Below are 24,567 nucleotides of genomic sequence, written 5' to 3' on the forward strand. Positions count from 1 at the left end.
CCGGTTACGGTTAACTTGTACCAGTTAATAATTGGTTTCTTGGTTTTAAAACTGGAACCTATCTAACCGATTTCGATTAATAATAACCGGTTAACCGATACCGGTTAACCTATTCGGTTTTTTTTAACTACCCATTATAATATTGAGAAAGTAGTGAACAATGGATTCTAATATGAGATGGATGTCATCAAACCATACGAGAAAATGATATTGCTTTTTTATTTTATTTTATTTTGTTTTGTATCAATAGGGTTCTATTAAAAACAATAAATCATAAAAATAAAATATAATAATATAAAAATGAAAATTTTAGTGGTTTTTATAATTCTCATCCTTGTTATATTCACTATACACGTATAACAAAATAATAATGACATATATAATAATAAACTAGATTTTAGACTCGTGTCAAATATACGAGTTTACATTGTTATAAAGATTAGATAATATTACAATTAGTTTTAAAAAACTTATATCAATTATTATTCATTATCTACTATATTGGATTTAATGGTTAAAAAGTATAAATTTGTGATTGAAAACAAAAAAGTTTAGATTAAAATAATTATAAATTAAGTATTTACTGAGGGTAAAAAGTGCAAATTATTGAAAACAAAAAAGTGTAAATTAGTGATATTTTTTCTACAAATATTAAAATGTAAAATATAATATTTTAATATATCTGGATAATGATTATTAGAATTTTTAATTTATAACTAGATTAATAATGACATCATCAATTTCCAATTTGATAAAATCGAGAGCTATGATTGGTTAATAAGTTATTAGGTCAGTTGTCTTTTAGTATAGATAAAGATGCATTCTTGCATCAACTATTTTTCTCGATATATTTTTCATTAAAAAAACTAATTTTCTTTTCATAATAAATTTCATATTTACCAAACTTAATAATTGAAGTATAAATAAAACTCTAAAGTTCTTAATAATTATTTTTATGATGAATTACAAGGATAATACCTGAAGTATGCACGAAATTACGGTTTTCATACCTCACATGCATGGCACGTGACTTCACTTAACGGTGAAATAGACGACCGTCGTGGTCGATGGGTATGTTTCGCGTGATTTTTAAATTGTAGGTATGACTAGTGTAGTTTTAAACAAACCTCAGGTATGATTTTTGTAATTTACCCTTTAATATATTTAACTAACCGGGTTATGTACTTTTACTTTGATTTAATAGTATCATGGTTAGCGTTGAATTTCCTTGTAGTTACTAACCTATTAGACGATAAAATGCGAGAAAAAATGCACCTGACAAAAGTGGAAAACCGAGTTGGCCCATAAGGTTGCAAAACTGAAATAAAGAAAAAGAAATTGCAGCCCAATTAAAATAGCAACACTGACTGAAAGAGAATGTAAAGGAATCTAAGGTCGCGTTTGGTTCACAGAATCTGATGGAATTAGAATTGAATTTCATTCCTTAGTGTGTTTGGTTGCATAAAGAAGAGGGAATCTCATTCCATAGGAATGTAAACATTCCATCATTTGATGGAATCTCCATTCCTTGGGGATGGAGGAAGGAATTTCATTCCTTCCATCCCTTGAATTTTCAAAAAATCAAAAACATTCCGTCAAATTCCATTCCTTCAAATTCCAATTCCTTCAAATTCCAATTCCTTTGAAAGATTCCATTCCTTCCCAAAACATTCTGTGAACCAAACGCGCCCTAAGGCGTTAGAGATAAGAAACAAAATTCTAAAAAAGGACAAAATGAAGATTGGGGTTTAGGCATGCAAAAAGGCTGAACAAAAAGAATGGTGCATTTCAACTATATCGGTTTTTTTTTTCTTTTTACGTGAGTTTACATAAAAATGTATTTTATTATTACATCCAATAATTTCTAGGTGTGTAATAGCGAAAGGTTTTTGTCTGGAGACCTAAATCTCTTCAAGGACAATTTCTGGTGAATTAATGTCGACAGTGTTAGAAAAAAGGTAAATCAGAGAGAACCTCTTCATATCCGATATCACATTGCTACCAACATGCACAACCCATACAATACATTTTCTTGTTAGACACCTCCATCCAATACCCTAAACTTGAGCAAATACCTAAATATTTCTCAATCATGTTTGTAAGAGGGACCCCCTGCATCACTTAAAAGACATCACATGGTGAGGGCTAGACTATGTAGGTGGTGGTTATTTACTTGAGCTAACTCAAGTGGTCAATGCTCGTAATGTTCATTATAGTAAAACTAACGTGTTAAATTTTTGATTGGTTAATGTATCTTGCAACTTCATTTGAGTCGAGAATAATCACCAAGAAAGGCATGTCGTAATTATTAACGGTTAATGTATATAAACGCCTAGTATTCAACCTTTCCGGTTAATGCTAACTATATATATCTATTGTCTATTTATCTTATGTCATTTATAATGATAACTAGATTATTATCCCGCGTAATACGCGAGAGATCATATTTAATTAATGGCATATTATCGTTTCATACTATCGTAAATTGACAAACATAGATAAAAGAGTTTGAAATGGACTAATTAATAATATGATGCAAAAATTGTAAATTAGTATCTTGTTAAAATGAGTTAATTTACAAATAAACAAAGTTTCATTAAACACTATTGCATTTACAATCAAAGTTGAAATTCAAGTGATAGTTTGAAATTCAAGATAACCAAATTTTTAGCAAGATACTAATTTACAAATATACATAGAAAAAAAACATAAAATTTCAATGATTTTATATTTATATAAACATTAAGTAAAACTTAAAATTAATGTATCAAGTGATAGTTTGAAATTCAAGATAACCAAATTTTTTTAACAGAATATAATTAAGAACTGAATATAGATTTGACTTCTTTTTAAGTCTTGTAACTATATTAGCCATTTTTACAATCTTTCATATAGTTTAATGCGTATATATATATACACATGTACAGAGAAATTAACAAAATAAAATATAATCTTAACTAAAATATCAATGCATTATAGCAAAAAATACACTTACATTTAATATTTATTTGATTACTGCTCAAGCGAGCTTATAAATACTATCTTTTTTTAACAGATAAATATCACTTTTTTTAAAAGGTAATTTTTTTTGAACGGCTAAATTATATAAAATTAATATTTTGGCAAGATGCCGAAAACTATAAAGACTACCTCAAATATTCAAATGACTCGGGCTAACTTGCCACATAGGTATTAAATGTATATCAATTTTCCAATTAGAATTATTAGTATTTTTTGACCTCTACTTAAAAACTCACTCTTTTTTAAGATTTTAGCCTTACAAAGTCTACCATTTGTGTTCATAGTCAACTTTTAAAGAATTTTTAAAAGTAATTTTACATCAATATATTTAGATTTTTAGACTATGAATTTATAGTTAAATTTTTAGAATTTTCAATGATACAATATAAAATATCATTAACCTCCCATGTATTTGATAAAACATGTATTAATAAAAACCTTGAAAACTATAAATAAATTTTTACTATAAATAAACTTTTAAAGCTCCAAGAATGAAAAATGAACAAAACTTTAGAGTAAGTATAATAATGTGCATTGTAAGAAGCATAAGCACTACCATGAATAATTGAATAAGAATCGACTCTCGACGGTATTAGATCAACCAATTATTGTAATTGTAATCGTGGCTAATGATGATAAGGATTAGGATTTGGGGTTGTTGGGTAAAAAGAAAAATACTCCGGGAGACGATGATGACCGTATACATCAGCATGATTTGGTGGTTGCATTTCCGAAATTTATGGAACTCGCAGTGGTTTGTGGTGGTTTTAGAACGATAGAAGAAGGAAATACATAGCTTTTTTCTTGAAATTTGTGGATGGGTTTTTGTTATAACATAATTCTGAATTGGTTAGAAAGTTAATAAAAGGAAATGGTTGACACCATTGACAGATTTACTCCTTAAACTTCTTCGTTTATACAATAGTTGTTTATTTTTTGCAATTTTTATTATTGACGGGTTACTAACTCATCCGATCATATCCACTTTCCATGATCTCATCTCAACCATTTCACCATCTGGACCGAGAGTTATTGTCTACTTTATTGCTCGTATTGTTTAAGACATTATTTCAACTAATTATTTTGAGTCGGTTTGATTTAGATTAACTAACATTTTAGAAGAATTTCTCTTTAAATTAGTGACTTGATGTTTAAATATGATCGGGTGGTATTATCAATAACATGATGATCTAAATGTTTTGTTTTAAAAAAAATATTGTACTTATTTTAAATTTTATCACTCAATCACAATCATCATTTATTTTAGCTAACTACACAAAAAAAAAAAAAAAAAAGTTAAAGTGTCATAAAAATGTTTAAGAAAACAAAAACATAATAAACATGAAAAAATCGATTTTACAATACCGGAAGTATCAGAAAAAACCGACGGTAATGAGTAGTAAAAATACTTACCAGGTTATAAATTAATTTTATCAATAAATTAATATTTTTTTTGGTATATTCATAAGTCATAAAGTGATTTTATCAATAAATCAGTAAAAGAATTTTTTTTTTTTGAAGAAGATTCATACATAAATCTAGTATTAATTATTTGATCACATTAGATTAATAAAATATTATGCTAGTATTTATGGAAACATAACTTATCACAGATGGTATGGAAAAAATATTAACATACGCATATTATTATTATATATTAATATTATTTAACTAATATCTAATACATAAAGTTATATTTTATATAAATATATGAAGTAGAAGGATTAATTTTATGTTTATTTAATAATAAATTTGGTAATAATACAATTATTTTGATCTAATGGTTGTAACTAAAAGTTTGAGTTTATCTAACGGTTCTTGTTTGTTTATAAAAAAATTTAGGACATTGTTATATATATATATATATATATAGGTAGATTGATAAGGACTAAATACATTCGAAAAGATATAATTCTTTGAGTGGGTTGGCTAATGGGTTAAAATAGAAGGTTGGTGTGTAAAAGTTAATCCATCCCCGTCAATTCTGTTGTCAAACACTCAATCCAATCTATAACAAATCTGATTTAGTCTGGTGGCGTAATGTAAGTGCGCACCTTTCAAAAGCTGGAACAGCCCAAGTTCAAATCCTTCTTTCATAGGCTTTGATTTGTCATTTAAAATAAATAAATAAATAAATAAAAAGCTATAACAACTCAAGTTCAGGCTTTGATCTGTTCGTTCAAAATAAATAAATAAATAAATAAAAAGCTAAAACAGCCCAAGTTCGTATCCTTCTTTTGCTAGGCTTTGATTTGCCATTTAAAATAGATAAATAAATAAATAAATATACCAAATTAGCCAGTTAAATATGGTTGCAAAAATGATACTTTCAGTAATAATCTAACTTTTCAATAAGATGTTTTGAAAAGTTTTATGCATTTATAGATACAACAAACAATTCTCGACTCATTTGAAATGTTTCCCGTTAAAGTGTCTTAAACTCTTAATAAGGAAAAGAAGAAACCAGGTGATTGAAGCATCAATGTCGAGAAACCTGTAACAGTTCAAAAAGTTTAATTTTTTTTAATTAATTGTAAGATTGGTCCCTGTGGTTTGTAGATTTTAGCATGGGGGGTCCCTTTTCAAAATCGTTGCAATGGGGGTCCTTATTTTGAGAAATTTTTGCAAAATTGGTCCAATTTTGACGGATCCATTAAAGATGGCCGTCAAGTGTGCACGTTTGGGGGTATTTATGTACTTTCCACCCCACAGGGACCCCCATTGCTAAAATGAAAAAACCATAGGTATCAATCTTGCAACTTTTTTAAAAATCCATCACTAAATATACCTTTTAACTTGTCCATAAAAGAACAAATCTTATTAAATAATTAATTATAACTTTTAACACTTTTTAACCTTTCATATTTTTTATTGTTAAAAAACTAAAACCATAGTACCACTAAAACTCTAAAACTTATAAATATTTCAATTTATGATTAAACTCTAATTCACATAATAACGTATATCTACTTTCTAAGAATATATCAAAGATTTTGTTTTTTAAGAAAAATATTAAATCACTAGTTGATTTTTCTTATGTTTGTAAGTTAGAATTTATAAGTTTTTTATTTGCATTTATTTAGTAATATATTTTATTTCAAAAAATGTTGTTAACTTCCTATGTGTTTGACATGAGAATAGATAATTAAAATACCATATATGACAATTATATTATTCGAACCGGTTTTTTTTTTATAATAAATATCAATCCGAACATGCAATCTTTTATTTATTTAAGCTTATATAATAACAAAAATTATATATAAATCAGTTTTCAAAAATTTAAAAGTATACATAGATTTATTATTAAGGACCTAACGAGCAGATAATTGTATGTTACAATCTTTTGAATTAAGTTAATTATTAATTATATTAATAGTTGTAGAAACAGTTTTATAAAATTACAATATTTAAAAATCCATCACTAAATAATACCTTTTAACTTTTTAAAAAGTTTTATAAACTTACAATTTTTATAAATCCATCACTAAATAATACCTTTTAACTTTTTAAAAAGTTTTATAAACTTCTAATTTTAAAATCCTTCACTAAACAGTACCTTTTAGTTTTTAGTGGTAGTATGTTTTTAATTTTTTAACAACAAATAATCATAAAAAGTTAAAAAGTGTTAAAAATTATATTTAAGTTGATTATTTAATAAGATTTATTTTTTTTTAATGGAAAAGTTATAAGGTACTTAATTAATAATGGATTTTTAAAAAAGTTGTAAGATTAGTCCCTGTGGTTTTTTTATTTTAACAATGGGGTCCCTGTGGGGTAGAAAGTATATAAATACCCCCACACGTGTGGCACACGTGCACAATTGACGGCCACCTTTAACGGATCCATCAAAATTGGACCAAATTTGCAAAATATTTTTAAAATAGGGACCCCTATTGTAATGATTCTCGAAAAGAGATCCCTTTTGCTAAAATGTACAAACCACATGCACCAATCTTACAATTAGTTTTTTTTTTTTTTTTTTGAAAGGTCAAAAAGTTTAAATGGGGCTTCCTTTGGAACATCTCTCAATTTTTTACACGTTTATCAAGTAGATTGGATTTGAAAATTGAAAGGAGGTGTTCATTATTATTACTATTTTTTTTGCCTTTTTGGTTTTGTCTTTTCAATTCTAACTAAGTAGTTTATTATGGAATATGGATTATGTTTTATAAAAACTCAGATCTTTCTAAAGTACCTTGTTTCTTTTTTTTTTTCCTCTTTAAATCTGGAACTAAATTTGCATGTAAGTTTGGAGGGGAGGGATCTGAAAGCAAGTATAGAGGATTTCAACATAAAACAAATGAAGTGAATACGGATTATTAAGCAATTCCATCAAGATGGTTATGAAGTAAAAATGGTTTACATACTGTATTAGTGCTCATGTAACCATCAAAATTCAAAAGTCACATAGTAACATTAAGCTCTAAAATAACCCGCAAAAAGAAGTAGGCTTCACGAGAAGTCGAATAAACGCAAAATTAGACAATCGATCACTCCAACCTTTCAATGAAGAGTTTATGAACTCGACGAGGGCCCACATCTTCAGGTCGGCACAAACTTTAACATCCCTGAAATTTATGATAGTTGTTTAAAATTTGGTTCTGACAATGACTATAGAGGAATACGACAAAAAAGAATAATTTTGCAAAAAATGCATGAAATTGACACAAATGAGTTGACAGAAAGCAGTTAGGTTAACCACAAACGGTTCAATCACACAAGCAACTAATTTGATGACACCATAAAATCATAATACATTAAAAGCTAAAGGGCATTGTATTAAAGTTAAATATATTTCCAACACAAATGTGTAAAACGCGATGAAGACCAAAGAGTGTTTACCTGGGTGGGAGCTTCAGTGTGGTGTAGGTTGGATACTTGAGGGGTGGAGGACATAGGCTAAGCACCCAAAAAAGATACGAGTGTTAGATTCTGAAATACAACTGTAGTAAGCAAGGTCAAGTATTCAATCAGAAACTTACACTTGTTGAAGAAGAGGACAACTGTGATACCAGGGGAAGTGCCCTACTAGAAATGATGTGAAATGTTGAGTTGTAATCAGACGCAACTTCTTTAAAAACATCCATGGTTTTCTGTAAATAGGAACACATGTCACGATACTTTGAGGTAAGACGATTACACATTGATTCTGTTTCTTCGAGCTGGTGAGAGTAGCGTGCTTCTATTTCTGCTTTTTGTCGCTTAGGCATAGCTTCCAACAATGATCTGACCCGCACTTTTTTTGAGCTGATGACGTGAGCGTTGTCATAATCTTGCTCAATCAAACGAGTTATCTCTTCCAAACAAGCTATAATTTGTGCCATCATTCTAGCCGCTAACTTATAAATCTCAACAGATTCCATTTCTTTCCCAGGCTCATTCTCCATCAGCCTTTTCCTGACCAATATTTCTTGAAGTTCTGCCATCAGTTTCTCAACACCTAGTTTGGCCTTTTCTTTTGCCACTTCTCTCTCAGCAGGCAGCATATTCTGCTGTTCTAGTTCCGTTTGCAATTCTTTCATACAATTATCAATGTCAGCAATCAATTTGGCCCTTTTCGTCTCCCTAGCCTGTTTTGCAATCATTGCTTTTGTAGGTGGTTCCTGATAATGAGGGGAACAGGGTTTCATAGTAGAAACATGGCATCAATTTCATATCCTTCGCGATTATTATTAAATCGATATTATATTCTTTTACAGTGCCACAGAATAAAATTTCTGACGATTCTTGCTATTGTTCACATAAGTTGTGAGGTCAGATTGGCATCATCTAAGAGCCAAACAGAAGTTTCAAATTGCCATAAAAAACCAAGACAATCAAATATTATTGGGCTAATAGGCTCTAAAGGTATCATACTCGTCGACTTTTGCTATGTAAAGTATCATTCCTAAAAACCGACTAATGTAAGCCCACTGTGTGTAAACGCGATTTATTTCGGGCATCCAAACCACTATCCGGTTTTCCAAAAGCTGTTTTGTGTGTGTTTACGCACAGTTTTTTCCGGCGACCTTTTTATTCAATTTCTGTTGCTGAAAGTTTGTTCACGGTGTGATTATGAGTATTTTGGTGAAATGTTCGTGTTCTAATTCGAAGTATTGAAGCCGTAATCTGCATTTGAAGTTTTCCGGCGAATTTTCCGACGAATCACCATTATTTCGGGCAACCATTCTATTCGAATTCTGTTGCTGAGGGTTTGTTTACGGTGTGATTATGAGTATTTTGGTGAAACGTTCGTGTTCTAATTCGAAGTAATGAAGCCGTAATCTGCATTTGAAGTTTCCGGAGAATCACCATTTTTTCCGGCGACCTTTTTATTCTATTTCTGTTGCTGAGGGTTTGTTCACGGTATGATTCTGAGTATTTTGGTGAAACGTCCGTCTTCTAATTCGAAGTATTGAAGCCGTAATCTGCATTTGAAGTGTTCTAATTCGAAGTGTTTGTATGTTCTGGGTTCGTAATCAAACAGGTTAATAATTCAAAGCATTTGATATTGAATTATTTTATTCTTCATTATATTATAGCTTCAATCAATATTTACTATTCATTTCCTGGATCGTGAAAATTAATTGTTTCACATATATATCGAGCTAAATAATCAAAAGCTAGGTATTTTGGTGGACAAAACCGCTTAAAATTTTAAGTGGTATTCGTAATCCCCTAATTAAGAATTAATTACACCGTTGGTAATTGAACTTCGGTGTTCTAATTCGAAGTGTTTGTATGTTCTGGGTTCGTAATCAAACAGGTTAATTATTCAAAGCATTTGATATTGAATTATTTTATTCTTCATTATATTATAGCTTCAATCAATATTTACTATTCATTTCCTGGATCGTGAAAATTAATTGTTTCACATATATATCGATCTAAATAATCAAACAGCTAGGTCTTTTGGTGGACAAAACCGCTTTAAATTTTAAATGGTATTCGTAATCCCCTAATTAAGAATTAATTACACCGTTGGTAATTGTATTAGGAGGTTTTTAGGGATGATACCTTACATAGTAAAAGTCGACGAGTATGGTACCTTTAGAACCTATTAGCCTAATATTATTAGAACTACCTCAGATGAACCTTAAGATCATTAAGCAGGTGATTCATTATGACCCGCTAAATCAATAACGGGATTGCATAGAAAGTATATAAGATACATATCATCTTGATGAAAATACCTCGGGTATATCCATGATGAAAGTGGCACTTGGAGAGTTCTCAAGCAAGAAGTTTCTAGCTTCGGTAGACACGTTTACTTTGTATGCATCCGACCTCATCTTGGAGTCTATATTTAAGCAAATCAAGTTGCTAAAAGGTGAAGGAAGATGTGACAGCAAATGTGGATATGCGGAAAGGCACTGCACAGGAGTCACACGAAAAACATACATCATACATGCGTATAAATACGTAAGCTGTATAACCCTTCTCTAATAAAAAAAATTCTTAATATAACAATGCGGCGACAATAGTGGTAACGACGACGGTGTGGCGGCGGCGGCGGCTGTGGTGTCGGAAGCGATGATGGTGCGGGTGGTGGGGTCGGTGGTGGGAGCGGCAATGATGATGAATGTTAAAGTAATTGATGTTAAAGATGGTAGTGTAGTTATTCTAGGGGTTAAGGGGTTTATGTTGTAAATTATTTCATTAAGGGTATTATAGGTATATTAGGTAAGGAGTTTAAATTAGTGAATAAAAAAAAGGGATAATTTATGTATTTCAAAGTTGTAATTTGACAAAATGAGGGAGGTATTGATGCTTTATATAATAGTATAGATAGAATTATGTGTTGACCCCTCACTAAATTTACTCTGGCATCTACATATAGTTTTGTGGCATATCAGTCAACTACTTTTCTGATATATAACAACCATCATATATAATCTTATATGCCAAAGATGGGGTGTTAAGTAATAACTAATAGACAAGAAACAAATTTAAAGATCTTCTACATGTTGAACAAATATTCAAAATTACTAGACTTCATCAAATACCCAAAAGCATTATCCTAATGAACACTTGTGCCCAGCTTCTCCCACAACCTTACCACAGATTAGAGGATAACTGTGTACATTTGATAAATGGTGCACATGTGATTAGTTATGCTAAGAATAATTCCTTTTGACGTCATAAATTCCAGATATTTTCCATTAAAAGTTTTTTTCTTTGTTCTTTGACAGAGAAGTACGATATTGATTTTCTGAAGACCAATGGTGTGTTTTGTTTTAATTCCCGAATTTCTCAAAAACATGTCATAAAAGATAGATAAGATATCAACATACCTCAACAATGTCAAAGTTAAGCATAAGAAATTTGGCACTTTGGAGTTCTTGAAGCATGCTAATAGTCTCACGAGCATCTCCCTCATCATACAACTTGTTTGAACGATGGAAGGACAAACAGACACTCACCTTGTTTACAGAACGGAAACGACCTTTAAACCACTTAGGAGGACCGTAACCTGTGTAAGCAAAAGATGAAAGTCCGGGTGCCGCATCCAAGTGATTGATTGAGCAACCACTTATAGTGAGATTTTCTAGTTGAGGTGCAATCACATTGATAACAGGTGAACGCCTGACGTCCATAAGCACAAGACTGGAAAGTCGAGGGGTAATGATGTCAAATACCTTAGCCTCGACAATGACAGTATTCAAAGAAAGGTTCTTCAAGTTCACACACTTGGAGAAAAGATCAAGGTATTCACGCTCATCCTCACACAATGTGATTTCACTGAGATTCAAAGTAGTTAAGGCGGGAAAGTTCCAAGGTGTCTTAGGTATTTTAGGTGTAAAGTCAGATCTAAGTAGTTTGCTGCTAAAAGTGAAATGCTTTAGAGATGTAGAGCTAAAGAGGCAAGGAGGGTATTCATAGTAGTTTTTGGGCCAGCTAATGACAATTAATTCTTGGACATTGTGAGAAAAAGCATAATTTGCAATCTTTTTCACAAAAGCTTGACTGGCTGCTCCATCATAATCTAGCTTTACCGAAGACACTTCCACGTGATTGTTGCGACGAGAAAGAGCATTTGTCACAAACTTGGAGAATTTACGTATAGTAGGGAAACGACGACTAACAAAGCTGAGACAAGGCAATGACTTCCAGAGAAGCTTCCATCTTGGAGACAGCAGCAAACATGTTTGAACAACAAACTTGGTGTCATCAATACAAGAGAGGATTTTATGAATAAGTTCATCAGGCAAACTGCTCAATCTATCTTCACTCACAACCAGTCTAACATTCTCGTGATCAAAGTCCATTTTCTCTATACACCTTTTTCGTCTTTCAGCTTCATAAACTACAATTAAAAAATGAAAAAAAAAGGTAAATTGGTTAAATAAAAAGTTACAGAAAATAAAAATGTTATTTTAGATTATTAACCTCATTACCAATTTGATTACGCTAAACGCAGTCCACAAACACATAAGAACTACTTCTTTATAGAAAGTAAGCAACGCAAGATCCATTATAATTATAAGAGTTGATTTAAAAGGTAATTAAATAAATAACAACAACAATGATAATAATTATTAAATAAATGATGAAGTGATTAACAAGAGTAGCAGTTGAAAGCGCATACCTGAAAGGGATAGGGGTTTATATTAATATAAAACTCTATAGAATACTAGAATAGACTAGGTGGTTCTTTGCCGCTCGAATGTTAGTGCGAGTTAATGGCTTTATGCAGTAATGGATACGTCGTTTTGTAATTCCTAGCTGGTGCTTCCAGATTTCTGAGTTTCAAGCCTGTTTAAAAATATTATATAATTAGTGCTTGTAAAGGTTGTGATAAAAGTAAAAAGATATGAGTCCAGGGCACATGATTAATTTGTAGATACATCCTCAAATATTTCAATAAAGGAGCACTGATACGAACAACTTCGGTGGACTGATGCACTAATGCCCAAATCTTTACAAACCTTACATAGACTTATAAAATACATGCAAAACATGTAGAATAAGTTACATGTAATACTGTCCCTGGCCAAATCAAAGTGCAATGCATCCTGTTAAAAAGAAAATACAAATCTGAATTTGATTTTTCATATATCTTACTCTAAAGTGTAACTAAGTACATTATATGCATAAGGAAACTTCTTGTTGGGCAGAATTTAAAAAATGTCAGGAGTAAAAGCTAACTGCCTCCTTCACTCAAGCATTTATTCATTCCTCTCATCAATTAAATACGATCTGCTCGAATCCTTATACATACGTGCATGTCCCTTCACCCTTCAGTGTTGCATTATTAGATTTTTATTATACACAAACCATCTCTCCAAGTGTCTCTCATTTAAAGACACCATTTTGGATCATCTTATTTATATTTCCTTGAATTAAAAAAAAAAACCATTTAACTTACTCTATTAACATTTATTGATGCTAAATAGTGAAATCCCTTCGTCAAATAAACATACCATTAGGCATTAGCTACTCGACCTTTTCCATGTAAAAATTGATTTATACCCAATTATGCGTATAATGTTTCTACATCCATTGACTTAGCCCACCAAAACAACAAAAATTAACTTGCCTGGATTCCATGGGCTTTGGCAACATAAGTCAGCCCAACATTTAGAGAAGAGAAGCCCACTAAAGCAAATAAACATTGCCAACCTTTATCCTGAACCATTGTCCGAAAATACAAAAACGCTAATTAGCCTAATAACCAGCTCTCCTACAACCATACCACAACACTCGAAAATAGACGTTAATCCCGGCCACTTACCAAGCCATGCAACGTACGAGTCTTCACTCTATATTAAATTAAAATTAATCAACTAACAATGTAATTATTAAGCCTCAAAAAACATAGGTTAAGCTATATGTATATCTATACTATATTATAAAAAGAATAGCTTTTTTATATTTTCACTTAACACCCCTTAAAATACTTTCATATACACTATCCTCTTAACATTAATGATTAAATTACACTGTCAGTCCTTTATCATTTAAAATATGTCCATTAACCTTTTACATCAATTATATACACAACTCACCGCCACTCCGCCACCAACAGTCGTCCAACCATCATACCGTCGCCGTCACGACCATCACCGCATAGCGTGGGTACCGTGCTAGTATCACATATTTCTATCCAATTGTTTATGTCACTAGTAACTTAATAATGTAATGATTCAATATTTATATCATCAATGGAAAAGTCATTTTTCATTCTTTTATTCTTTTACAATATCTTATTCCAATAATATATGTTACTCCGTATTATAATTATTTCACAACATATTATTCATATCTCTAATACATTATAAAACATTTGTTCCCTCCATTTTTTTCAACTTTAACTAAGTGAAAACCCCAAAATAGTTCTATCACTTATTCATAATACTCTTAGAAGAAATCTCAAGCACGCATTTTTTTCTCTCTATTCAAATCTCAACCACTTATTTTTTTTCCCTCCCCCATAAATCATTTTATTTCTCTAATTCATTTAAAATCTTTTATCTCAAAAACCGTACATCGATAAAATATAAAAATTATACGGACGTTCTTAAAATTTTATGCTCTTTCATAAGAGATGTCATTTGATATATACTTTAGACGAATTTTTAAATCTGAGGCGGAACCCGGGCGACTAAGGCATTTGGTTATCACACTCATAACCGATCGCCCCGCCATCTCACCGCCATAACGCGCGGGTATTTTGTCTCGTGTATTTTATATTTATGTTTGTTTCATATATGTTTTTTTTAGTTGATGTAATGGTTTTAAATATACAGTTTTGTATATTAATAATTTTTTTCTTAGCATTCCAATTTCATTTACCTCAAAAACACTAGTAACTTAGTAAGTGGCTAGCAAAACAAGTAATAGTATAGAGCTGGGAGTACAGGAATATTTATATTACAAAAATGAAAATACTAAAAAGTAAAAGAGTTCCATTTCTGCTAGAGTCGAAGTTTGGTAAATGGGTTGGCTAATGGGTTAAATTGGGCGGTTGGTATGTACAAGTTGATCTGTTCTAGTCAAGGCTTATGTCAAACACTCTATGTTTATTGTTTTTTTTTTTTTAAAACTTTACTTAATTTGCCAGTCAAATATGATTGCAAAAATGACAGTTACGGTAATCATCTAAAATGATAGTTTTATAGATACAATGAACAACACTTAACTCATTTGAGTTGATATGTGATTGGAAGAATTAATGGAGAAGAACCTGCGACAGTTCACAAAGTTTAAATAAGGCTTCCTTGAAATATCTCTCGTATATATATAAACTTATAAGTTATAACTTTGGTTATGTAGGTAGCGTAACCATGATATATTTTGTAACTATTGTCAAACAATACCTACAATTTCGCATCTACGAATGAAGTCTCTTAAGTTCATTCTTTATTAACATGTCAAGCAACGTGGATACGTTACCTAGTTTAGTTAAGTCCAAACAGATCATAACATATTTACTTGGAGTGGAGGGGCCTGAAAGCAAGTAGCGAGAATTTTCAACATAAACCAAATAAGATGAATACAGATTATCAAGATACTTGCAATTCCATTAAGATGGCTATGGAGTAAAATGGTTTACATATTTGTGCTCTTGTGACCATCAAAATTCAAAAGTAGAGTCAGGGTAACAGTTGATGGTGTTTTTTCTCATGTCTTGGTTTTCCATTAACGGCATGGGCTTTTTTGCGATCTTTGCCGTTAAAGCCCTGAGTTGTAGTGACTTTTCCTATTAGTTGTAATTTTCGTTTGTATCATGACATTTGGTTTGTGATCTCTAGTATCTTACTAGTTTGATCACCTTTAAATATAATTACTTTATTATCATTAAAAAAAAAAAGTCAGAGTAACATAAAGCTCTAAGTAAATGGCAAAAAGAAGTAGGATTCACAAGAAGTTGAATAAAAGCAAATTCGAAACCGTTCAAAATAAAAAATAAATAAAAAAAAGAAGCAAATTCTGACAATCGATCATCCCGATCTTTCAATGAAGAATTTGTGAACTCGATGAGGGCCCACATCATCAGGTAGGCAAAAACTTTAGCATCCCTGAAATTTATGCTGACTGTTTAGGATTTGGTTCTGACAAGGACTACAGAGGAATACGAGAAATAAGAATTATTTAGCATAAAAATGCATGGAATTGACAGAAATAAGTTGACAGAAACCAGTTAGGCTAAAATTCAAAAACACCATAAAAGTATCATATACTAAAGGTTGAAGGGCATTGCATTTAAGCTAAATATATTTCCAACACAAAAATGTGTAAAACGAAACTAGATGAAGACCAACGAGTGGTTACCTGGGTGGGAGCTTCAACGCAGTGTGGGTTGGATACTTGAGGGGCCGAGGGGCGAGGGCATAGACTAAGCACCCAAAAAAGGGACGAGCATTAAATTCTGAAAATCTGAAATACAGCTATGAATATGCAAATTCAAATATCAAATCAGAAACTTACAATTGCTGAAGAAGAGGATAGCTGGGATGCCAGGGGAAGGTTGGTACTAGAAATGTTTGGAAATGTTGAGTTGTAATCAGACTTGACTTCTTTAAAAGCATCAAGGGTTTTCTGTAAATAGGTAAACATGTAACGATATTTTGAGGTAAAACGATCTGTTTCTTCAAGCTGGTGAGAATAGCGTGCTTCCATTTCTGCCTTATGTCGCTTAGGCATAGCTTCCAACAATGATCTGACTCGCTCTCTTTTTGAACTGATGACGTGAGCATTCTTATAAGCTTGCTCAATCAGACCAAGTATCTCTTGCATACAGTCTACAATTTGTGCCATCGTTCTAGCTGCTAACACATAAATCTCAACAGATTCCATTGCTTTCCCAGGCTCACTTCGCATCAACTTTTTCCTGACCAATATTTCTTGTATTTCTGACATCAGTTTCTCAACACCTAGTTTGGCCTTTTCTTCTGCCACTTCTCTCTCAGCAGGCAGCATATTTTGCTGTTCTAGTTCTGCTTGCAATTCTTTCAGATAATTCTTGACTTCAGCAATCAATTTAGCTCTTTTCGCCTCCCTAGCCTGTTTCGCAATCATTGCTTTGGTAGGGGGTTCCTGAAAAATGAGGGGAAATGGTTTGAAAGTAGAAACACGCCATCAATTTCATATCCTTCGTGATTATTATTATATCAATATATTCTTTCACAGTACCACACAATAAAAATTCTAGACGATTCTTGCTATTGTTCATGAGTTGTTAGGTCAGATTGGCATCATAAGTTGTGAAAAGCCAAACGGAAGTTCCAAATTGCCATAAAAAACCAGGACAATCAAATTTATTAGAACTGCTTCAGATGAACCTACTTAAGATTATTAAGCAGGTTATAAATTATGACCCAGTGAATCAATAACGGGAATGCATGGAAAGTATATAAAATACACATCATCTTGATGAAAATACCTCGGGTATATCCATGATGAATGTGGCACTTGGAGAATTCTCAAGCAAGAAGTTTCTAGCTTCAGTAGACACGTTTACTTTGTATGCGTCTGACCTCATCTTAGGGTCTATATTTAAGCAAATCAAGTTGCTAAAAGGTGAAGGAACGTGTGACAGCAAATCTGGATATGCGGAAAGGCACTGTACGAGAATCACAAGAAAAACTTACATCAAACATGCATATAAATACACAACCTGTATATCCCTTCATTAACTAGTTTAATACCTGGTCGGTGACACGGTAAAAAACAACGAAATTATTAATAACTTTACTAAATATTTTTCGTATATGTATGGGAATATGTACATTACCCTCTTTAAAAATGTTGTAAATGCATGATTAAGTAGTTTATGGACAATAGCCAACACTGTCAATACTCAGCCCAACTTGAAACCCGACTTAAAATCGTCAGAGATTTTCAACCAGCCAACCTACTAACATGATTTTTCAAATCAGGGCAGGTTGGGTTCTTAGGTCGACCCGCCAACCCGAACAATTTTTTTAATTAAGTTAATTATGTATATTGTCGACCCATTATGACCCAAACCAGCCAACCTACTAACATGATTTTTCAAAGGCTGAAAGTTTAAAGAAAAAACGCGGTCATTTGCTTTATTAGGAAGTATAGAAGTATTGATAACCACCATCATGTATAACCTTTTATGCTAATGATGGGGTGTCAAGTAATAACTAATAGACAATGAAAGTTTAACGAAGATCTTCGGCGTGTTAAACAACTTAACTTTGAGGTTATCTCTCCCAGGGAAATAAACAATAGCACCTCAAAATTACTAGACTTCATCAAATACCCCAAAGCATTATCCTAATGAACACCTGTCCCCAGCTTCTCCCCCCACCTTACCACATACTAAAGCATAATTGTGCACATGTGATAAATGGTGCATATGTGATTAGTTACGCTAGGTATAATTCATTATCTTTGATGTCATAGATTCCAGATATTCACCACTACAAGTTTTTTCCTTGTGTTTTGACAGAAGTATGATATTGTTTTCTGAAGACCAATGGCATGTCTTAAGTCCCAAATTTCTCCAAAACATTTCATAACTGACAGATAAGTTAACAACATACCTCAACAATGTCAAAATTAAGCGTAAGGAATTTGGCACTCTTGAGCTCTTGAAGCATGCTAATAGTCTCACGGGCTTCTTCCTCATCATACATCTTGTTTGAACGATGGAAAGACAAACAGACACTCACCTTGTTTAGAGAAGAGAAAGAACCTTTAAACCACTTTGGAGGACCGTAACCTTTGTAGACAAAAGATGATAGTCTGGGTGCTGTATCCAAGTGATTGATTGTGCAATCAATTATAGAGAGATTTTCAAGTTGAGGTGCAATCACATTGATAACAGTTTGACGCCTGAAGTTGTTAAGCACAAGACTGGAAAGTCGAGGGGTAATGATGTCAAATACCTTAGCTTCGATAATGACGGTATTCAAAGCAAGGTCCTTCAAATTCACACACCTGGAGAAAAGTTCAAAGTACTCACGGTTATCCTCACACAATGTGATGTCACTGAGGTTCAAAGTCGTTAAGGCGGGAAAGTTCCAAGGTGTCTTAGGAAGTTTAGGTGTAAGGTCAGCTCTAAGTAACATGCTGCTAAAAGTGAAATGCTTAAGAGAGGTGGAGGTAAAGAGGCAAGGAGGGTAATCATAGTGGTTTTTGGGCCTGCTCAGGACGACTAATTCCTGGACATTGTGAGAACACGCATAATTTGCAATCTTTTTCACAAAGGCTTGACTGGCTGCTCCACTGTAACTTAGCTTTACGGTAGACACTTCCACGTGATTGTTGCGACGAGAAAGAACATTTGTCACAAACTTGGAAAATTTATGTACAGTAGGAAAACGACGACTATAAAAGTTGAGACAAGGCACCGACTTCCAGACAAGTTTCCATCTTGGAGATAGCAACAAACATGTTTGAATAACAAACTTGGTGTCATCAATACAAGAGAGGATGTAATGAATAAGTTCATCAGGCAAACTGCTCAACCTATCTTCATTCACAACTAGTCTAACATTCTCGTGATCAAAGTCCATTTTTCAGCTTCATAAACTACAATAGACCTACCATATCAAAGAATGGCCTGCAACTCATAATGTATTAAAAAAAACATATCAATTGCTCGGATAATACTTACTTTATCAAAGAATGGCCTGCAACTCAAAATGTAATAACATGCGAGCGTTTTACATCCGGCGTGGCTTCTTAATATTTTTTAATATCGATGGTTAAAAAGAGACAAACAAGCCAAAAATCGAAAATAACAATATCATTTTCATTTAGTCTTTTTTTTTTTTTTCTAAAATGACATACTATTCTACTTCTACTATCAAATTACATGAATATCGAACCCAGGACTTTTCATTTTGTCTAAATAGATATTTTCATAATTTTTGTTTCCTAAAAAGCCATATTGTATGTCTTTACCGGCTGAGCCGACCAACATGTCACAATTGTTACAAAAGATACCACATTTTGAAAATTTATAGTTACTTGAAACAAAAAAAAAATACAGAAAAGAAAGATGTTAATTAGACTCATTTTCAACTTGATTTTGCTAAACACAGTCTACACACACATACAGAAATGGTTAAAAACCTAACCCCTAATTTAACAAAAGAGGTGATTGAATTAATATAAATCAATACATAAGTAAATAACAATAACAAAAATAAATAATAATAATAATAATAATAATAATAAAGTGATTAATAAGAGTAGCAGTTGAAAGCGCATACCTGAATAATATGGGGGTTGTTTGAACCCTAAATTTGATTTGTGTACATTTTGTTATTCGGCTACAAACATTTCCCTCTAAAAGTAAATTTTAACCGCCATGTTAAATTGCATTATATACAAACACAACAACAACAACGGTACCGATCAAAGCTACCGACCGGGTAAGAGGAGGTATGATGAGATATTCTTACCCAGAGGCTGCTTATAAGGATCTCCGATCTAGGACTTGCCCTTTAAAAAATAATCTCAACGGCTTCCCCGAACAAAAAAAGCTGGAGTATCTAGAGAGAGAAACTAGAGAGAAACACATTTTAACCAATTAATTTAAATTATGCCCTTTTTTGTTTATCTTTTATCTTTTTTTTTTTTTAATTGATCTATATTACACTAAATTATTAAATTATTAACCCGTATAATACGCGAAAGAACATATTAAAAGTAATCAAATTAGAAAATTATTCCTATTATTATTATTATTATTATTATTATTATTATTATTATTATTATTATTTTTTGATCAAATCTAGTTAGTTTAGAGCGAACAATTGACACCAATAATCCACCCGTACATATTCAAATAGAAAAACACGTTATAAGAAATCTCATAAACCTAAGAAAAAACCTTTCTTGATGAGAGTTGAAGACTTTTAAATAATTCGATTATTAATTTTATTTTAATCTTAATCTTATCTTAATATATACTAAAAGACAGTTAACTTAATAGTTATTGACCAATCGTAGCTCTTAATTTTTTAAAGTTAATTAAATGAGCATATGTCTAAATTAATTTATACTTTTTTTGTTTTTTTTCACTAATTTACACTTTAACTCAATGTCAAAATAGTTAATATATTGTTGCATAATGTTTATCTTAGAACAAAATCTATCTCTATGCTATATTATAAAGCAAAAATTCTCTAAATTTTCAACATTGAACTTAAATTTCAATATTGGTTTTAAGTACTTTTCCAAAATGTCCCTTCCATCTATTATATATTTATCAAAATAACTATAATACCCTTTCTCTCTCTTCAAATCTCAATCAATCATTTTTTTTCTTTTTCCTCCATATATCATTTTATTTCTCTAACTCTTTGAAAATCTTTTATCTCAAAAGCCGTACATCGATAAATTATAAAATTTATATGGGTGTTCTTAAAATTTCATTTTCTTTCATTAGAGATGTCATTCGATATACTTTCGATAAATTTTTAGATCCGAGGGCGGAGCCCGTACGGCTAAGGCATTTGGCTATGACACTCTATGACATATCACCTCCTATGACTTATCACACTCTATGACCTATCACCCTTACCATCTCACCGCCGCAACGTGTGGGTACTTGCTGTAACAACCGTCTTAGAAATGTTCTAAATAAGTTCCTTGAAACGTGCTTTCGTTATTAGAACGGCTAGACAGTTCAATTTATTTAAGTTATTGACGTACTCTAGACTTAAATTACGCACTTATATGAAGGTCAATTTGATCTAAAATCCTGATTTATTAAACGAGTTCATGATTAAGTACGATGAAATATAAAGCTCGGTTCGTAAACGTTCGTGTTCATAAAAGTTCTAGTTCAAAAAGTTCGCAAATGGTCATTGCATTTATTGAGTTCATTTAATATGGGAAAGGTATATATAGAATCAGATGGAAACCTTTCAGAGAGAAACCTCTATTCACTCATCTTCTTCATCTTTCTTCTTCCTCTCACTAAAACACATAGTGCAACCACCTTTCACACACACAAAATTCATCTTTTGATTTTGGATTGTTAAACCAAAATCATTTATACTTTTAGCATCCTTGTGGTAATTAAAACATATTTATGGAATCAAATCTCAGGTAACAACAACAAATTATGAGTTTTTGATCAAAATAAAAGTGTACTTTTTCAAGTTTATGTTCTTGATGATTTGGTCCGATTTTTGAATGAAAACCGTGTTAATGGCTAATAGGTTTGTGTCTAAATGTGTTTAGTAACATGTTTGTGAACAAATTTGGGTTGTAACATGCTTTAATCTACAAAACCCATTTTTTGAAAATGAAGGAAGACTTGTTCTTGATGTGCCACGCGTTATTCATGTTATAGATGGTCTTGAAATCGTTAAAAGTGTTATTGGTTAGTGTTAGTATGCATATATGTACTAGTTCTATGTTCTAACACGTCCTAAAATCGATCTAGATCATCGAAATGTGTTCTGTTCTTGTTCAGCTTGTCTAGGTTAATGGGACGGTCTTGGAATGGGACGATCTTGGTCCCCAAGATCGTCCTAGGCAACTTATTTGGTTCATGGTTCTTGCTCGTTCGATCTTGTGTGGTGTTGTGATGTTGATGGTACGTTCAATGGGTAACTGATCCTTTGGATTGGTTTAGCTCAAACACTTGTTCAATTCAAACGATCATATGCCTTGTTTTTGTCCATTGGATCATTAGAACGATCTTGATCAAAGTCCACTAGGACGATCTTGATGCTTGTCTCCTTAAGACGATCTTGAGCCATCCACTTGAAACGATCTTGATGCATTTAACTTAAAACGATCTTGGATTTGATCTTGTGAAACGATCTTGTACTTAGAACTACTAGGACGACCTTGTACTTGAAGTAACTGGAACGATCTTGCGCTTGAATACTAGGACGATCTTGAGCATTTGTCAGCTAGGACGATCTTGCCTCTGTCCAGTGGGACGATCTTGGATTCCCAAAGCCCTAGGACGATCCTGAGCTCACCCAGAGGGACGATCTTGAAACCCTAACCCTAAAATGACTTTGTGCAATTCACAAAACAACATGTACTTGTTCTATAACACACCATACTTGATCATTGATCATCAAACCAGTTCATAACATCATTATCACTTGATTCAATCACACCAAAGGCTACTTCCTAACATCAAAGCTAGTTAATTAATCGATCAAAAACAACGAATAGTGTGCAAACCCTAATTGAGTTCTTAAAGCTAAAATTTATTAATAAAGATAAGAAACAACTAATTTACATTTCAAAGTATATATGTGTGAGTTCATAAACGTCCAAATTGAGTCCAGTTTGAGTACTTAAAAGTTCAATCAAACTCTTTTCGAGTCAAAACATTTAAAGATATTCATAGGACCAAATCATCAGTTCATCAAGAACATTTCAATGATTAAATAATCACATGAATTAATACGTGTGTTCATTTATGATCAATGATCTATATCTAGGTTTTCTTCAAGGTGTGCTTGGAATTCGATAGATATAACTTATCTATCTCGGTGATTGTTCTTTGTGCTTATAACCCGTGCTCGTTCCAGATCACTGTGAGTTTCATAGCCCCTTTTTACTTATATATGCTTTAGGGTGAAAGGATACTCGTGCCTTTGTGTCTATCATCATTTATGGCTATTTGACTGTACTGTATGATGTGCACTATGATACTTGATACTTGATGCTTGATACTTATGTTGGAGTTTGAGATGCTTGATACTTGATACTTATGGTGGAGTTGGAGGCACCAGATGAGATACTTGATACTTGCACCGTTAGGCCTGGTATACCGTAAGTGCTGGTTGCATAGAGATACTTGATTCTTGCTATCATAAGTAAGTTGATAGCCATATTGTTGTGTGGATCTTGATGACATTTCGACCTGACACCATACTCGATACCTGTTTACAAAATCTACGAACTCACCAACCTTTGTGTTGACACTTTTGAGTATTTCCTTTCAGGTGAACATGTGAATCGCATTAGAGGAGGTTAAGGAGCTTAACATGATGTCCTGTAGCAGACCAGACTAGGATTTTGGTGTTGCATGTGTACTTATGTGTTTGATGGCACAATGCCTGACTTCTTCCCCTGCGTGGGAGCTTATCTCGTACTTTATTTGATTGCATCTTAAACTTGGGTTTGTAAGCTATGTTTACTTGTTTGAACTATGTGTTTGTTTATCTCTCTTTAATCTATGCATACATTTAGTTATTCCTATGTAACATCCATGTGCGCGTGTACTTTATCTTGCATCCCGAGTTTTCCGCCTTAGTCGGGATGTGACAGATTGGTATCAGAGTCGTGGTTATAGAGAATTATGTGGTTTTGCCTAGACTATAACCTAAGAACCTCAAGTAGCATGCATAATAGGAATTATGTGTGCATCTTGTTCAAGTAAACCTATTGTGATTTCTTTATGTGACGTATGATGTGATGATTCATGTATTGAGTTGTATGATCTTGTGCATATTTGTACCATGCTACTTAGTCACTTAGGAATCATGGAATGCATTGCTATTTGTGGGAGTTCGTAGGTGCCCTTGTGTCGGTCGAAATCGTGGTTGGATCTTGAGGAGGAGATGTTGGAGACGGTTGCTTATTTATTTATTATTCTTG

At 32.3% G+C, this 24,567-nt stretch overlaps 2 protein-coding genes across 3 annotated transcripts; both read right to left on the reverse strand.

Moving 5' to 3' along the window:
- Positions 1 to 7,994: 7,994 nt before the first annotated feature.
- Positions 7,995 to 12,878, reverse strand: LOC122610128 (putative F-box/FBD/LRR-repeat protein At4g00315). Its single transcript, XM_043783123.1, has 4 exons — positions 12,593 to 12,878; positions 11,298 to 12,310; positions 10,197 to 10,376; positions 7,995 to 8,627 (listed from the first exon to the last, which is right to left on the reverse strand). Exons 2-4 carry the CDS (start codon positions 12,270 to 12,272, stop codon positions 7,995 to 7,997), a joined length of 1,788 nt encoding a protein of 595 aa, XP_043639058.1. The 5' UTR covers positions 12,273 to 12,310; positions 12,593 to 12,878.
- A 2,946-nt stretch (positions 12,879 to 15,824) lies between these two features.
- Positions 15,825 to 20,384, reverse strand: LOC122579343 (F-box/FBD/LRR-repeat protein At1g80470-like). 2 transcript variants are annotated; one of them, XM_043751502.1, is made up of 6 exons: positions 20,199 to 20,384; positions 18,522 to 19,543; positions 17,390 to 17,569; positions 16,435 to 17,043; positions 16,279 to 16,342; positions 15,825 to 16,025 (listed from the first exon to the last, which is right to left on the reverse strand). In XM_043751502.1, exons 2-5 carry the CDS (start codon positions 19,494 to 19,496, stop codon positions 16,292 to 16,294), a joined length of 1,815 nt encoding a protein of 604 aa, XP_043607437.1. In that variant the 5' UTR covers positions 19,497 to 19,543; positions 20,199 to 20,384; the 3' UTR covers positions 15,825 to 16,025; positions 16,279 to 16,291. The 2 variants fall into 2 exon arrangements, with proteins under 2 accessions (XP_043607437.1, XP_043607436.1); XM_043751501.1 differs by having other exon boundaries at positions 15,825 to 16,068.
- Between the last annotated feature and the right edge of the window lie 4,183 nt (positions 20,385 to 24,567).

This window comes from Erigeron canadensis, chromosome 8 (genome assembly GCF_010389155.1).
Source record: "Erigeron canadensis isolate Cc75 chromosome 8, C_canadensis_v1, whole genome shotgun sequence".
In the NCBI taxonomy this organism is placed as follows: Eukaryota; Viridiplantae; Streptophyta; class Magnoliopsida; order Asterales; family Asteraceae; genus Erigeron; species Erigeron canadensis.

Coding starts and splice junctions, on each gene's coding strand:
- LOC122610128 (XM_043783123.1), bottom strand. CDS start 12,272: ATGGACTTTGATCACGAGAATGTTAGACTGGTTGTGAGTGAAGATAGA. Junction 10,377..11,297: donor TTAACTTTGACATTGTTGAG/GTATGTTGATAT, acceptor ACTCCTGTGCAG/TGCCTTTCCGCATATCCACA. Junction 8,628..10,196: donor TCATCATGGATATACCCGAG/GTATTTTCATCA, acceptor CCTCATTATCAG/GAACCACCTACAAAAGCAAT.
- LOC122579343 (XM_043751502.1), bottom strand. CDS start 19,496: ATGGACTTTGATCACGAGAATGTTAGACTAGTTGTGAATGAAGATAGG. Junction 17,044..17,389: donor TCATCATGGATATACCCGAG/GTATTTTCATCA, acceptor CTCATTTTTCAG/GAACCCCCTACCAAAGCAAT. Junction 16,343..16,434: donor TATCCTCTTCTTCAGCAATT/GTAAGTTTCTGA, acceptor TTGGGTGCTTAG/TCTATGCCCTCGCCCCTCGG.